We start from the raw sequence: 17,206 nt of genomic DNA on the forward strand, positions 1-17,206 counted from the left end.
GATTATGTGTGAACACACTGAAACATTATTTTAGAATTTAGAATGTGTATTCAGTTGTGAATATGAATATAATGTAAAATGATCCCATTCCCAGGACATTCTAACTTTTTAAGCAGTTAAGTAATTTTTACCATTAATTTTGTCTGATCAGCAAAATCATAAAATCACATGTAATTGCTTTATTTTTCGTATTACCACCCAGACTTAGGGTTAATAGTAGGAAAGGAGCATAGCTTTTATGACTTTAAACAATCACATATTTTATACTAAAGTTTGATTTGGAACATTAATATTCCCAGAATTTAAAATAAATAAAGTTGGTTACATGTCCTTAAAAGATTGTTTGATCAACAAGGTGTGATCATTTTACATTATATTTATACACAAAACTTATTGTTTGGTGTTTTATTGTATTTTTACCACTAAATTTTTCAAGCTGTTTACATGTAATCGCCTAAAAATGGAGAATCATGTTTTTTTTTTTAGGTGTATTAGAATATAAGTTGATTTTTTTTAAATAATAAACATAGTTTTTCATGCATAATTTTATTATGCTTATTGGCTACATAAATGTTCTTGCAAAAATAAACTTCATTCATTTTTATTCTATTAGAAAAAATATTTTCCCGATACATCACACAGAGATAGTTAGTTTTGTTTTAGAAGCAAAACATTGACTTCAGCATTATTATTGGATTTAAAATATAATAAACGTGCTTCTGTTTTTTTGTAATTTTTTTTTTTTACAGAGGCCACTCGAGCATAAGGGTTAAAGCAGTAGAAATTGGACAATATAGTAACCGTTAGTAATGGATATTCGGTAAATTTGTTAACTTATATGGAACGGCTCATGAAAAACTTGTTTACGTTAGACTTGAAGACAACCATATTGTAGTCAGCTGGAAAGCAGGAAAACGAAAGACAATTCCATAGGCGTGCAGTTCTAAGAAAGAAGCTTTGATCATGGAATCTACATTTAGGTTAAGGCACAGATAAAGAGTGGGGGAAATTAGTGATAGTGTTTTCTGCTAGACAGGTGTTTCTTGTGAAAATCAGGCGAGGGGGGACCATAGAATGGAGCTCAGCCGAGCACTTACCATGAAAATAATGATAAAGCAGAGACAAACTCGCAGCATCTCTTCTGTGAGAAAGAGGTTGCAGGGAAGAGAAAAGGACGTTCCCCACAAGGCTACGAATTCTATTTTGAACTCTATCAAGGCAGGACAAGTCCTTTCTAGCAGCTCCTGCCCAGATGTGGCAACAGTACTCTATCCTTGGACGTACCTGGCTCTTACATAGATAGAGAATTGCATCAGCAGTGAGATATCTACTGGATTGATAGAAGGATCCCACCATTTTTCAAGCGGCCTTGGCAACGGATTTAATGTATGTGTTCCATTTAAGATCAGGAGCAAAGGTCAAGCCCAGAAGCTTGTCAAAACATGAGGCCTCTCCAAGACGAGAGCCATTCATTTCAATTGATGCCAGATGGGGATCAGAGCGTTGATGATGTAAAGATAAAAGCTTGGTTTTAGATGCATTAAAAATAATAAGCCACCTCTTTCCCCATTGTACCACTTGCTCAAGATTAGAGGAGAGAGAATCAGAGAGAACTTGGTCGTTTATGGTCTTAGATGTGCTACCATAGATAGTAGTGTCATCAGCATAGATGTCTACGAATGATGTAAGGATGTGATTTGGAAGATCATTAATATAGATCAGGAAGAGAGTTGGGCCCAGGATGCATTAATAGTGATGGCCTCTGATTTCTGCCCATCAACCACTACTCTTATGAACCTATCAGAGAGAAATGATTTAATAATTGACAAGACATTTCCAGCTATACCGTAGCTTGTGAAGTAAACCTTTATGCCATACTCTATCAAAGGCCTTTGATATGTCAAGAGCAATTGCCCTAGTAAGGTAGCCTCCGTCGAGAGATTCGCTAATCCAATGAGATATAACAGTTAGCACATCTGCTGTAGATCTAGCAGAACGCAAACCATATTGCGTGTCACTAAGAAGGTTATTTTTGCTGAGATGGTTGATTACTTCTCTATTTAACACAGATTCCAGCAACTTACTCATGACGCACAGGAGACTTATTGGCCTGTACTGTGAGAGAAATGAGCGATCACCTGAATTCTTAAATAAGGGGCATACTGATGAGATTTTCCAGGGTGACAGGAAGCAATTCTCCTTAAGACTACATTTAAACAGTTTTGTAAGGATGGGCGCAAGTTCTGGTGTAAGTCTTTTGAGTACTATAATTGGAATACCGTCAGGGCCGGTTGCTTTACTGGAATCAAGGTTTTTGATTAGCTTGGCAACATCACGTACAGATATTTGTATATCACATAGCATGTTTTCTGATACAGGAGGAAATATTGGAGGTTGGCAGCCTTGGTTGCAAAGGTTAGAATTAGCTGCAAAGTTCTTAGCAAAGAGTTTGGCTTTGTCTGGTGCTGACGAGATGACCTCAGGTCCATTTATGAGAGTTGGGATAGAGCACACACTTCTGTTCAGGATTCTGTTTGCTATTTGCCAAAACTGGTGGGAACCAAACCGCTGCTCAGCTGCTTTGGACTTGATGGACTGAGCATACAACTCTCTTGCGTTCTTTATTATTTTTTTACAGTGGTTGCTGGCAGTTCTGAAAGCAGCTTTAGGCTCAGTACATCTATTACGTTGGAAGCAATGGAAAAAGTGATTTCTATACGCAATGGCAGCAGCACATTCCGGAGAGAACCATGGCTGGCTGTTAGGTTTTTGCTGGAATTTTTTCGAGGGTATGAAACGGTCTATACCTACAATTAACCATTCTGTCAGGTCTGATACTATAGAGGACACATCCTTTTTAAACATGGAATGCAGAGGTAGATCTGATATAAATGCGTGGAAGCTATTCCAATCAGCCATAGAGTATCGATATACTGTACGATGGAGAGGTACATCTGGGAACTTATTACATTTCATTTTTATCTTAACTGATACAACTGAGTGGTCGGAAGATCCAAGTGGAGACAGAACAGAAGCTGAACACAGTTTAGGGCAAGTTGTAAGAAAGAGGTCTAGGAGACTTGCATACTGGCTGTCAGTATCGGGAATACGGGTGGGTTCATGAACAATCTGAGTGAGGTCATAAGCAATGGAGAAATCATGACAGAACCTCCCTTCATCATCGGTCTTGTTTGAGTGAGTTAACCATTCCACATTGTGAATATTGAAGTCTCCACAGACATGGATATTAGCTGAAGGATAAGCAGATAGGGCATAGTCAATTTTCTCAGATATGCTTTTAAAGATAGTAACTCCGCTGTTGTGGGGGCGATATAGAGCAAATATAAATGCAGTAGTTTGAGCAAGTGCAACCCGGAAGCACATATAGGGTAAGTTAGGATCTTCTCTGGCGATGTCCCTACCACATGGAAAGCCATCTTTTATATAGGCACATATTCCATGCCCATGGTGATCTTAGGGGTCAGATTTGGAAGTTAAATTAGAGTATCCTTTAATTATGAACTCATCTAGGGAAATGATCTGTCTAATGCCAGTTTCACTTAGAAATAATATGTCTGGTTTAATCTCCTGTAATTGGGGTTTAACCTCTGGAAGGTTAGAACGTAGACCCCTGATGTTAGAGAAGGAGACCTGGTAGTGGGGGTCTACGTTAGAAGTTGGATATCCGGGTTTAATCGTGTGTTTTTTATTAAGACTTTTCATGATGGTGTTTTGGGATTTGTGGATTAGGTCGACAGACATGCCTGAAGCAGAGCAGAGAGGGAAAGTAAGAGAAAAATAGAAATGAAGAAATTTTATTTTTTTGTAGCACATGAAAGGTAAAGCCGTAACAATTACCCACTAATATGGTATCGAGAGGCCCCACCAGAAGCTACTGCATGGTCCAGAATCCATTCACCAAACGGCAATACAGCAGCCCCAGTACTTTGCACCTGCTGATAGGACAGCCTCCTTAGTAGTTAATCAAATGTTCAGATCTGACTATCAGGCAGATAACGTCAGCCCAGATAAAACGTTTACCTCCAGCACCCTTACTAGTGACATGGCTACAAGGATAGACATAGAAACAGAAAATTTCCGACATCCCTGGCAGCTGTTCACACAAAATACTGCCAACCTAGAAAACAGCTTTTTCTTCTCCCTTTGTCAGAAAAATCACTCATTAAAAATGAGGACTGAGTGACAAATAAAGAAAAGCGAGAGTAATGAGAGCTGTCAATAACACATCCACAATGCATTGTCTACTCTCTATTAAAAAAAAAAAAAAATTAAGTATTCTACTTAATAAAAGTCCATTTGGTGTGTTTAAGAGGGGGTTAGGTAAAAGACCCCCTCTCACCAACTGAAAATGTAAACAATTGCAAAATCTGAATTTGAAACTATGTTACGTTGATATTTATTTACTATTAATCAAATATTTATTAAAATCAAAAATTCAAAACGAAACCTTTAAATTTCTACTTACAAAAATAATTTACTCAAAAAATCAAATCCATCAGAATTCATTTTGGTTGTTTCATAAAGAGTTATTTTAATCTTTTGTTATAACTGAAAAAGAGTGAATTACTTTCTGACCCTTCGAAACCTGAAAAGAATTTGGAAGTCTTTTGATTGTAAAATTAAGTCATTTTCGCTTTTAATATCCATAACAAATCCTCATTTATTAAAAGCTTGAAAGATTTGAAAGCCATTTACATTAGAATTTAGGTTTGATTAACCGCCCCCTTAAGTAAACACTTCATTAAATCTCCCCACTAACGTACTGTACTTGCAATAACCCTTATCCCTGAGTGGCTTCCAGGCCTTTATAAGTAGTGACCACCGTGTAAAAAAAAAAAAAAATGATCAAACTAAAACATAAAATTCACATTTAACTTTCAAAATCATACATGCAAAAATAAACAAAAACATAAAGTTTAGTTAAAAAGAAAAAAGAAACAAAAAGCAAAACAATACATCCTTTTTAATCTCAACACTAACCCTAAGTTTGTGGTGGCAATATGGAAAAATACATTTACAAATATACAATACATAGTTCTGAAAACATGTCCTTTTTACTCCAACACTAATTCTAAGTCCAGGTGGCAATAAAAAAACAGAAATTCTATAATATAAACATAAGAACAATACATAGATATCTAGGAGAGAAATGGTTGACTTGTTCAGTTAATTACAAATGACAACTAATTAGAATAAATTGAAAACAGACTTTTTTAAAACATAATTCAATCACAAAACAAAAGTATATTTTAGCATATATTTTATGTTATTTCTCCCAAGGAAGTCATGTTTTCAATCGAGTTTGTTTATTCACTATATTTGTTTGTGTACAGTCTAGCATCCACATCTTTTTACTAATTGTCACCAAATTTGGTCAAAATATTGATTACTAGTATATAAAGAAATTAGGCATAGATTCTTATGTCTCCTATAACAGAAACATCCTAAAATGGGTTCTAATGTTTCTCTACCAGGAGAGATCTACCCTCTTACCTCCTTTATATTTCGTTGATGATGGAGAGCTGTACACACAGACAGAAACACACGAACCCTATTGCTTTATAAAAATATAGATTTTACTAATTGTCACCAAATTTGGTCAAAATATTGATTAAGATCTAATTTAGAATAAATTTAATTTGGAGACATATAGATCAAAAGCCATGAAAAAGGTGAAAGTCACATTCAGCAATAACTTAGGTTCTGCTTGTGATAGACTTACTACTCGGTCCTTATTGTTGCCAATGATACCCCGCATCTTATATGACCTTGGAAAGTTCGGCCAAGATCGAAACCTTTATGGAATTTTAACTTTGATTTTTCTAAATTTAATGGCTCGATCCAATCCTTTTTTTTTTTTTTCATAACAGTTGTAGTGACTGAATCGCAGACCAATTCCTATGACTGCTAAAAAGCAAATGGTTCTAACAGGTACTTTCTTTATCTGCTTCGTTTGGATTCATTTTCAATAGCAAGTAAGTTTTCACAGGGACATGTTAACTAAAAGTATTTTCAACTAATGGAAATCATTTCCAATCCATAAAAATAACAACTCTATATGAAAATAATAAGACGATGAAAACTTTAAAAATTCAATAAGATGTGTTCAACAAAATCAATATTCTAGAGATTTCATCAGACGACCGGACCGCATCCATCGAACAGAATCTCAAGAATGTATACTCTACCCCCCCCCCAGCCCCACTCATGCTTTTGGCCGGGGAGTCAAAGAGAATAGAATTCAATGACAGTCTTCTCCATCTTGGGCACACATTCTTACACATGTGCGAGCCTTTTCTAGTCTCGCACAAAAACACACATTCATATTTCAAGCTATATTGCTTGTCACATACATCCGCGCACACAAACATATGCGCTCACGTCCACACACACGTACATTTATTCACGTTCGCGTACATACACTCACATTCACGTGTATAAACACACACGCTAACGCACACATATGTACTCACACACGCGCACACGAACGCACACATGGACGACGTCATTTCCGCTTTTTAAGGAAATATACACATGCGCAAATGACCACCGGAAACAAGTATAAAACAAAGAGACAAGCTGTTTCTAACCCTTTTTTAGGACCAACTCTCAACCAGAGAGGTTGGGCTAACCAGCCACCTCCCTTTCAGGAGGTGCACGCTTGCGCGCGTCACGCCCACTTACTACTATGTATGGGGCATGAGCTAACAGACTGTATGTACACATTCCCACTCTTTCTCTCTCTATCTACTACTGGTCCCTGAGAACACCTTCGCGTAGCTGACTACTAACTGATGTCAACTCTCATATCCTCTTCTTTGTCTACACGCTGGACTATCATTCTCAATTTCCACTACAACATTCATTTCTCTTCCCACGCGCGAACAAATGATAGTGACCCGAACTTGAGATGAACACACATTTCCTTTTCTTGCTACAACACCAGTCGTGCAACGAACATTGGTTACATACGCGCGGACATCAACACATGTTATAACTAAAACGTTCATTCTTTCAACAGTAAATAAACGACGTTTATCTTATCCACCAATTGAGTCTTTGTTTCCTTCAATTCCATTCGTTTCATTATTTTCTTGTGGCGAGCTAAGGTATTATACTCTGGTTCGTTACACACACTAGCAAAAGTCAAGCAAACAGAAACTACTCCCAGTTACATAAACACTAACAAAAACAAAGTAAACCGACGCATACACATATACAATGCTACAGTGCTGCTACACTAACAAATATTTGTGACTTTTAACTCAATTTTCGTTACCCAAACTCAAATTTTGATAAACAAACATTTTCATGATTGAAAGTAACTTTTATGTCTTTATCTTGTGCATAAAAATGTTTTGTTACAAAATTTTGTTTTCGCAAATTTTGTTTACGAAATTGTGTTTCTGTTTGAGTTAGCACTTGTTAACTGGTGATCTTTCTATTATTTTGGTGTTCCATTTATTTCTATTTTATAATTCATGCACATCCGTATATATGCTTGCTTCACTAAAACAACTTTTATAAGCAATTTATATTAAATGTTTGGTGTTGTGTGTAAAGCTCCTCCTCGCCACTGCTCTCCCTAGTCCTCGCCCCTTCCTAAATAATTCTCTCCTACAAAATAGGAAGTTTACTTAATCTAAGATGGCCGCTCAATAAAATTGTTGTTTCCACTTAGCTCTGTGTCATCCTCATTCCGATACTAACCCATGAACGTAACATATTGCAATATGCTACAGTCGTCTCAACTGGCTCTACCGAAGTCAGGGATCACCCCACAAACTGGAAACCACGACGTTAGTAATCACCATGAAACATTTTATCTCGATTAGGTGAACAATGTTAGTTATCAACGTGTAAATAAATTGATATTTCAAACAAATTCACTACCATCTACGATCAAAGGGAGGTAACTCAGTTGTGATTATTTCAAATTTTAAATAGACGCTGAATCTGAACATAACTCATCAAAAAAATGCTGGAACGTTTCACTGCGTTCTTTGTCTAAATTCATGTGAAACTAATTTTTGTCTTCTTGTGTACAAACATGTCAAAATTTAAATGTATTTTGAACAAACAACTTACTGCACAACTACCAACTTAGCATGGCTTTATAAATCTAATTCTTAATTCGCAATACTTACTTGTCTCAGGTTTGGGATGGATAAAGCAAAAAAAAAAAAAAAAAAAAGGGGGGGGGTATCTCCTCAAATAAATGCATTTCCTGTTGTGCTTTTAATACTTTCTTTTGTTTTATGTACGAATGACAACAGTAATAGGTACATTTATTTTCTGCTGGTCAATGAAGCTAAGTTAGACATAAGGAGGTAATGCCAGGAAAGATTGCCTCCTGAGACTGAACAGAATTATAGTACCTATTTACTATGCCTCCCCACGGGACAGAGTTAGACACCAGGGTCGTTTTTTAACGTGGAGAAAAGGTACAAAAATAAAAATTGTCTCAGCCGTGAAGGATTTCTCCTCCACCGAAAGAGAACAAGAAACAGAAGTGCAGCATCTGAAGAACAGATACTACACTTTGATCTTGACCAGAAGGCGAGTTTGAATGAATCGTAGCATTTTTTGGAATGTGATTTTATTATGCATAAAAATTGCCTCAGTTTAGAGATTTCACCTTCCTTGACTGCGGACAGAAAAGATCAGCTTCCTAAACTCTTACGTCGGTTTTTTTATGTAGGGAAAAATCCTGTTCCCAACAAAATGTTTTGCAAATATAAATATTTTGTTTTTTAATTTAAAAATAAAATGCCTACCAAAAAATATAATGCAGGGTTTTTTTCTTTTATGTACAAAATGGAACACTAGATTTGAACAGTGGGGTTTTCCTTATTTAAACACTAAAAATGCCTGCCATTAAAAAGTTTGGTTTAAATAGTTTTATCAAAAAGTTTTATGCGTGTAATAAAACGCACTTCACATAAAAATAAATCTTGCTGGCATAAATCCAAACAAGTTGATTATTTTATATTTGTTTACAGAGGCCATGTATGTGTGCAAAGGTTAAGGTCTAGTATCAACTGAAATCTGTCCCTTTTGCTTCTCAAATATTATGTATTGGATACTTTTTTTTTTTTTTTTTTTTTTTAAATCATGTTTGGTATTTTGATTTCAATGTGATACTTCATAAACATATACTTATTACATAAATTCAAAGAAAATTTTTTTTAAATTAAAAAAAAAAAAAAAAAAATGTATTTTTATAATTTCATAAACATTGCTTATAAAAACTTTGAATTTTTTATTTTGTTATTACAAGTGCAAATAAAGATTGTTATTTTTATCTGTATAATTGAACTTTTTTTTTTGTATATTTTTGAATAATGTCCTTTTCTTATATTCTATTTCAATAAATTATTTCACAATAGAAATACTGAAGAACAATAAAAGTGAAGAAACTGATTGGCCTTGTCACTGCTTCCGGTAGCAGCCATAGAGAAGTTAGGAAGTATGTTAGCTGACTATAACAAAAAATTGTTTCCGAAGTTTAGAAATGAGGATTGATAATTATTTATACTACTGTTCTTATCTTAAGTGTTATTCTCACATTACAACTTTCTTTAGAATTATCTTGTCAAACTTGGGAATCTTTCTGTCAAACTTTGAAATTTGTATGGAATTTCAAACACAATTCTTTATCTAATCCATAGGGATAGCCATGACCAGAAAGAAGTCTTAGGTAATTCACAATTGTATTCTTAGTATAGTCCACACTGAGGATTGAACCTTCAACCTCTTGAAGAGTGTCACTTAGAACTGAATTTGAACTTAGTATTTACTGCTATGCTACAGGTTCTTGTTAAGATAAATGCATTATCAGAATTGTTGAGTGTCGTGAACTGTTTCAAATGCATTTTATTTGTTGTAAGTTTTTTTTCTAAATTCATTTAAATAGATTTCCTGCAAATTTGTCCATTCCCACAAAAGGCAATTCTTTGGTAAACTTTAATTCTTCAAATATGAATTTAAAACTTTTGCCCTCTGAAGTGATTTACATTTTAATTCATGCCAGAGAAATAAAAATTGCACTCAATGAGAAAAGATTTTTTTCAATCAAAATTGTGACAAAACCAAAAATATAAAAATTCCAAGAGAAAAGGGGGGGAAAAAAAATACAAAACAAATTTCATTGTATCCAATTTTATTTTTTCTTCAAAATCCAATTTTAATTCCAGTTTTTTCAGAAGAAATCATTTTATTACACTTACAATTGGTAACATTTTAAATAAAATAAATTTTTTTAAAAATTAAGGAAAATAAAACATCTTCAAAATTTGCGTTAAAAAAAAAATTAAAAAAATAAATAAAAAATAAACAAAAAAAGGAGGGAGAGGGAAAGAGGTGAGGATGCCAGCTCATATTTTTGTCGGTAATTTTTACCGTAAATGTTATTTTTTTAATTTGTATTTTAGAAAACATTAGTTTGCACTGAAACATACAAACCTTTATTTATATATATATATAAGAGAGAGATTGAGATTTGAATATAAAACGTTTTAAAGGCCAGCATTAAGGTTTCTTTTGGGGGAACTAGACGGGTGGGTACAGGGGTGTGTGAATCTTTTCCTTCCAACGTTTGGTGTTCTGTTGCGCTTGTTTCACACTTCAACAAATATTTGCTTTGTCCAACATGTTACTGCTTAAGATATATGGCCTATCAAAAATACCCAAAATTTCTTTACAAATTAAAAAAAAAAAAAAAAATCTTGCAAACAAAAATTTCTTTGTCTCTTAATGAAGAAACTTGGTAGAAATTTATACAAGAACTTTAGAGAGAAAAAAAAAAAATAAGACGTTTTCAGGAATGAAGAATGAAAAATCTTTTTTCAGAGATCAAATGTGATTTTCTTGAAAGACAAATCATGCTTTCTTTGTAAAAAAAAAAAAAAAAAGAAAAGAAATAAAATTCTATAAACAAACAAAAATTTAACAATTAAAACAAAATCCCATTAATAATTATAGCATCCAAATTTTAAATGAGATTTGGAGAAAACAAAAAAGACAGAAAACCACGGCAATTTTCATGCCAATTGAATTCGTAACATGCATCTCTTGTAAAAAGAAAAAAAAATAATATCAGAATCTGATGAGAATTGTACTTTTAGAGCAACAAATTCATTTTTGCTTTCCACACATGACACACATCAAACGATCAAAGGGAAGAAAACCCACATTTTGCTTGTGTGTCTTTGACTTTTATTAGAAAACCACATTTAACAGGAGACATTGGCAAAGAACAAAACAGTGTCAGAGAATGTACAAGTAAAAAAAAAAAAACATGAAAGAAAAAAATTAAGAACAAGGGTGATGATGGGGGAAGGAGGGAGATGCACCACTTTGTCAGTTTCAAAAATTCAAATAAGACCAAGAAAGTTGGCAGACCCTCCCAATCGTACATTAATTATAAAAGAAATATCTTTTTGAAATGGACATTTGTATAAACCTTATTTTTTGCTTTTCATTCAATTTTAAAAATTTATATTCTACTTTAATAGAAACTTTAATTGTATTATCATCCCCCTCTCAACACCCTTTTCTAGCTTATTGTTTTCGTTTAATCAAATCTAAATCGATAAAATGTAGGAAGAAAAACTCTTCAATTCAGGCAGATTTGAGGGCCAGACGATTTCAGACTCCTTGAAGATGGTCAGATGATGACAAGAGAGCAATGTTGGACTGAATTAGAATTTGCTGTTTAAGGAGGGGGATGGGTGACAGAGTAGCAGCAGTTATCGGGTGGGGCTGTTGGTGTTGAAATATTAGGGGGTGGAGGAAGTCAAAGGGAGGAAAAAAAAAAGAAAAAAGAAAAAGAAACAGCAATTTATCAGAAACAGGCTGCTGCTGCTACTATTATAGAATTCAGGATAAGTTTTCTTGATATTCGTCCTCTTCCTCATTGTTCAAATAAGTAAATTTATTGGCATCAGTCCAATCCTGTGAAGACAAAAGAAAATATTAGCCCAAAAAGAAACAATGTGGTTCTTTGAAGAAGAAATTACTGTTGTGATTTATTATTTATTTTTAAACAAAACTTATCCCATTAGAAATTATTAATCTTATATATATATATATATATATATATATATATATATATATATTTTGTGTACAGAAAGTTGTTAGTTGAGACAGGTCATTGGTACCGTCGGTTTCAAGCCCGATAATAAGGCCCGTTTAAGGTATCCTTATCAAGCTCTCTTCAGCCAATATTATCGGGCTTGAAACCGACGGTACCAATGACCTGTCTCAACTAACAACTTTCTGTACACAAAATATAAGTACGCTCTTAAAATTTGGATTTTCCTTTTAATTGAGCACTCTGCTGGAATTCTTTTTCCAAAAAAACTAATCATATATATATATATATATATATATATATATATTGGCAAATTATATATAAATTTTAGTGGTGGGACGATTAATCAGAATTAAAATCGGAAAAATCCAAACTTTTGGGGGTATCAGAATCAGAAAAATTTGTGCCTAATTTCTGATTGCAAAATCGATTCTGTAAAAAATTTTTTAACTTAATTTTCCATTGCTTGTACAGATGATAAATCTTTATTGTTTTTAAACTATTAATAAAACTAAACTATAGATCATAATAGCATCCAAATAAGATGTAATTTTTTTATTTGCGTAAAATAAACAAAACAAAACTTGAAACTTTGTGAAAATTCGCTAGGAAACCTCTAGAAGAATGCAGTTTACTTACAAGGTATCAAAAAAATTGTTTAAAATTAAAGAAATATTTTGTCAAGAAAAATAATATCAAGCATTACTGCTAATTAAATCAAAAGTAGAATATAAAAAGTGTTGTTATTTAATCTTTAATTAATTTATTTTATGCTTTTGTCCAGTTGGGTAGGTTTTTGTCTGCTCCCTCACTAAGCATTGACAAATATGACAGGTACGGACAAAATGTATGAAAAAGCTTAGCTTTGAATTGAATTTGTGAATTTTCATGCTTCCTTGTGAAAAGCATTTAGCACAAAAGTTTCTTGAATTCTATCTGTATCAGTTACTTATGCTTAGACTTAGGGATTCCTACGGCACCTGAGACTATCTGAAGCCTGATAAACCTCACTTCCTATGTATCAAAAGTTGAGCTTGAAGGAAATATAAGGCAATAAAAGCCCAGACTACTAAAAGTATTTTTGGTAATTAACGTCTTTGATACCGTTTGGCTTTGATAATTTAGTTTTCACATTTCCCATTAATTGACACTACGCACGAAAGACTACGAAAATTTGCCAACATAAACTGTAAGTGCATATTAAAAAAAAATTATTATTTCATAATTTGAAAATTAATTACTAACATTTTTTATTTAATACTTATTTTAATGTAATGCGAAAGTTTGCATTGTTTTTTTTGTAAAAGTCAAATATTTTTTACTAGGTAGAAGAGTAACGTATCTTGCCTTTGGTAACATTTTATTTAAATTCCTGGTACTTATACAGTTTAGTGACGACATTAAAAAATGGAAATATTGAAAAAAAAAAATTTATTGTACGTAACTGTTATAGACTGAAGTTCTCCGAAAAAAAATTTCACTTCATTTGATCAAGTAGTTTTTTTTTTTACAGCGAAAAACAATTATTTATCACGACGACGTCAACGTGGCCATTTTGGAAATGTACCTCGCATGAATACCTCCATTTTAGGCCAAATTTCGCAATCTAGCCTTTTTTTTCTCGCCATATTGAAATGCGCACAATACATCTGCAATTTTTTTACGTTTTTTTTTTAAATAAGAATACTATTGAATATGCAAAGAAATTGAAGAATGCAAAGAATTGAAGAATTTTTATACGAGATTATTTTCGAAACATGCGCAGTTGGACACGCATGGATAACTTCGAAACTTCGTTTATTTACTTCTGTTACAAATTTAAAAAAAAAAAAAAAAAAAAAAAAAACACCCCAAAAATGGCATCTGTCTACGAAAAAAAAAAATCCCATTCTGGTGGGGGGAAAAAAAGGCTAGAATGGAGGTATTCTGCTATGTACGGCAGTTACCTGCCCTTGGGGAATTCCTGGGCCTGCAATAACATTTATAACTGTATAAGTACCAAATTCCTTTCTTTCTAAATAGATTTTCATTTTCTAAAACAAAAATAAAATGGAACAAAAAATATTTTAGTGAAGAATGTATTTAAAAAAAAGGATGTACACTTAAATTATTATATTGCAAACGTTACTTTTAACTTCTTTCTTTTCAAAAACTGTAAACATCATTATAACTGAAATTATTTATTTCTTAAAATTCTTTTTAAACATGGATTAACAAATTTAATCAAAAAGTTTTTCATATGAACCCACTACTAACTGTAATTCATGGTTGATACATGAATGCATGCAAAATCATATCTATAAACTAAAAGAATGCAAAGAATCTTGAACAGAAAACATTTCTGATTATTTGGTAAAATCTAAAAAAAAAATATTGAAAGGAAACTACAATCAACATTTGGTCGTTTAACAAATAAGTTTAAATTTTGTTTGGAGTTTACAAACTGTAATGTTACCTTTTTAACTTTGTCTTGATACTGAGGCATTTCTTCGTAAGATTTAGGCATTTGTTTATCTTTAGAAAATCGTCTATAAAATAAATGAAAATTTTAAATCCTTTTATGAAAATTTAAAAAATTCAACATAAAAAGTAAGAAAATGTAAAATAAAATGATTCCATTTGAAATAATTTAAAAGTGACAATAAAAACAGAAGAGAAAGTTGTTGATGGGCAGAAGTCTGGAGCATATAGTAACAATGCCTCAAGAATCCATTCTGGGCCGAAACTTCTTTCCGATCTTCAATGATCTTCCAAATTACATTCTAAAATCATTTATTGACATTTATACAAATGGCATAACCATCTATGGCAACACTTCGAAGGGTATTAATGATCTATTTCTCTTTTGGCACAGAGCATGTTGTACAATGAGCAAAACGATGGCTAGTTTTTAATACATTTAAAACCAAAATATTGGGTGTTCTGACAACAGTAGTTTAAATGTCATACAGAAGTTATATCACAAAAAAATTTCTTTAAAAGCAAAAGAAATGTTAAGCTTTTTTTAATGGAATATAAAAAGAGATGCTTACCCTTTTTCATTTCCACCTTTGACTACACGTTTAGGATCACTGTTTTCTATTGATCTCCTGTCTAAAAAAAAAAAAAAAAAAAAAAAAAAAAAATCATGATGGTTAATCAAACCATTGTGTAACATTAATGAAAGCATTAGTCTCCAACCTATGTATTATATATACAGACACATAAATATAGAAAATATACAATTGCTTTCAACACACAGAAGAAAAAGCTGTTTAACTAAATGTTATTTTACTACCCCCCCCCTCAATTGGGAATCTGCCAACCCCCCAATCTGAAGTGTGAAGCCGAACTTATATCAACAAGCACATCACTCAATAAGTCATGAGCCGAACTTATAGATGGTGCTACTAATAAAAAATCTAATATTTAAAAAAATACTAACCTTCAAATGGCATGTGTTAAAATTTCAGCCCAATCGAAAATTCAATTAATTTACAAATTAGTTATTTAAGTAATGCTACTGTTGCAAATATTTTAGCGTTGGATTTGAGATCCTTTACGAAATACCACAAATGTGATCAAGCAGCACAAACAAGGTTCATCAGTGTGGCTATGTATACAACTGAACCGCAGGTTGCATGGTTCGAACCTTAAACCTCGGGTTCCATAATCTTACATCTTTGTCTATACACCGAATGATTCAGTTGTACAAATGACAAGTATGAATACTGTATCTCAACAGTATGATACATCGTCTTCTAAGAGGATTCAATCTCAGCTTTAACAGGGGAGAGAACCTATGCATTACAGCTCAGACAAATATTTAAAAAATTTACTTGCCTACTGACAAAGGTAAAGTTAAAAAAAAAAGGTCAGCTTTTTTTTTTTTTTTTAAAAACCTGGATTAATATTTTAATATCTAAACTAAATATACTACAATAAAATAGTATCCCTCTTTCTTTTGATGTCATCTGGAATTTAAAGATAAATGAACAAGGATGACAATATCTATTCAGCACTTTCTTTGATATTTCTTTTTTCACATATTTGGTGATTTTAATGTCAACCACAGTAATTGACTCAAGTTTTCAAACTATACAGACGCAACTAGCAGCAGCACATATAGTTTCACTGGATCAGATTCCTTTTTACAGACTGTAAATTTCCCAACTCACCCCTCATAGTTCGCGAGGATTATCAAATTAAACTACCTTCTTGACTAAACTACCTGAGGACTAAAAGAGGAATGCTTTTAGAGCCAACTCAGGAACATTAATTTGATTGTTATATTAGTAGTTATCCCTAACTTTCAACCCTAAGCTGAAAAATACCCCCCCAAGCGGACCCCTATGCTTCTTAAAAATCATAATTATTTTTGTTTAGCATACATCTAAATTTTAATTGTGTTTGGAAGATAACAAACCATAGTTAATCTTTAAAGGGGAAAAAAATGTATGTTTACTTGTTTAGAAAAAAAAAAAAAAAAAAAAAAAAAAAAAAAAAAAAAAAAAAAAAAAAAAACAACACACACACACACACACACACACACAAATTTGCGTGAATTTCAAGTCCGAATAAATCAACTTTAAAAATCTCTGAAAAAATTATCGGTTTTCTGAAACAATTTCAATGATAATTATTCATAAATTAAAATATTAAGATATCAAATTAAATAAAATGTACATACTTTTTAAACTGAAAATTGCATCGTAAATAAAATAAAGCAGGTTAGTTAACAAAAACGCCGGCAATCAGTTGTAAACAAATCCTGCTGATTTTCACAAAAATATGGATCACGGTAAGTGTAATAATTTTGTTGTAATAAAACAGGAAATGCTTATTTAATCAGAATATTTTTGAATACACACAAGAATTTCTTTATTTTTCTCTAAAAAAAAGTTTCATATTTAACCTGATATAAGTTTTTTTATTCAATAATACTATAAAAAAAAAATTGATGACATTTGTTACCAATGCTTTTCCTTAGACTTTGAAATAAAACATTTGTAAAAGGTTGTTCAAAAGGTCAATTATGTAATCACATTACTTGATTTATTCTTAAATTTTATCATTTATGCAAAATAAGCTAAAAGAAATCTTTATTCATGA

At 32.4% G+C, this 17,206-nt stretch overlaps 1 protein-coding gene across 1 annotated transcript in view; it reads right to left on the reverse strand.

The window, feature by feature from the left end:
* Nucleotides 1-10,166: 10,166 nt before the first annotated feature.
* LOC145259672 (eukaryotic translation initiation factor 4B-like) overlaps nt 10,167-17,206 on the reverse strand; it is a 54,238-nt gene continuing 47,198 nt past the window's right edge. Inside the window, exons 14-16 of the mRNA XM_080117333.1 lie at nt 15,148-15,208; nt 14,571-14,643; nt 10,167-11,976 (exon numbers count right to left, since the gene is read on the reverse strand). Of these exons, the coding sequence (XP_079973459.1) occupies nt 11,902-11,976; nt 14,571-14,643; nt 15,148-15,208 (209 nt within the window). The 3' untranslated portion in view covers nt 10,167-11,901. The remainder of the gene's footprint in view (nt 11,977-14,570; nt 14,644-15,147; nt 15,209-17,206) is intronic.

This window comes from Euprymna scolopes, chromosome 35 (assembly GCF_053919585.1).
Source record: "Euprymna scolopes isolate OS-2025 chromosome 35, ASM5391958v1, whole genome shotgun sequence".
In the NCBI taxonomy this organism is placed as follows: Eukaryota; Metazoa; Mollusca; class Cephalopoda; order Sepiida; family Sepiolidae; genus Euprymna; species Euprymna scolopes.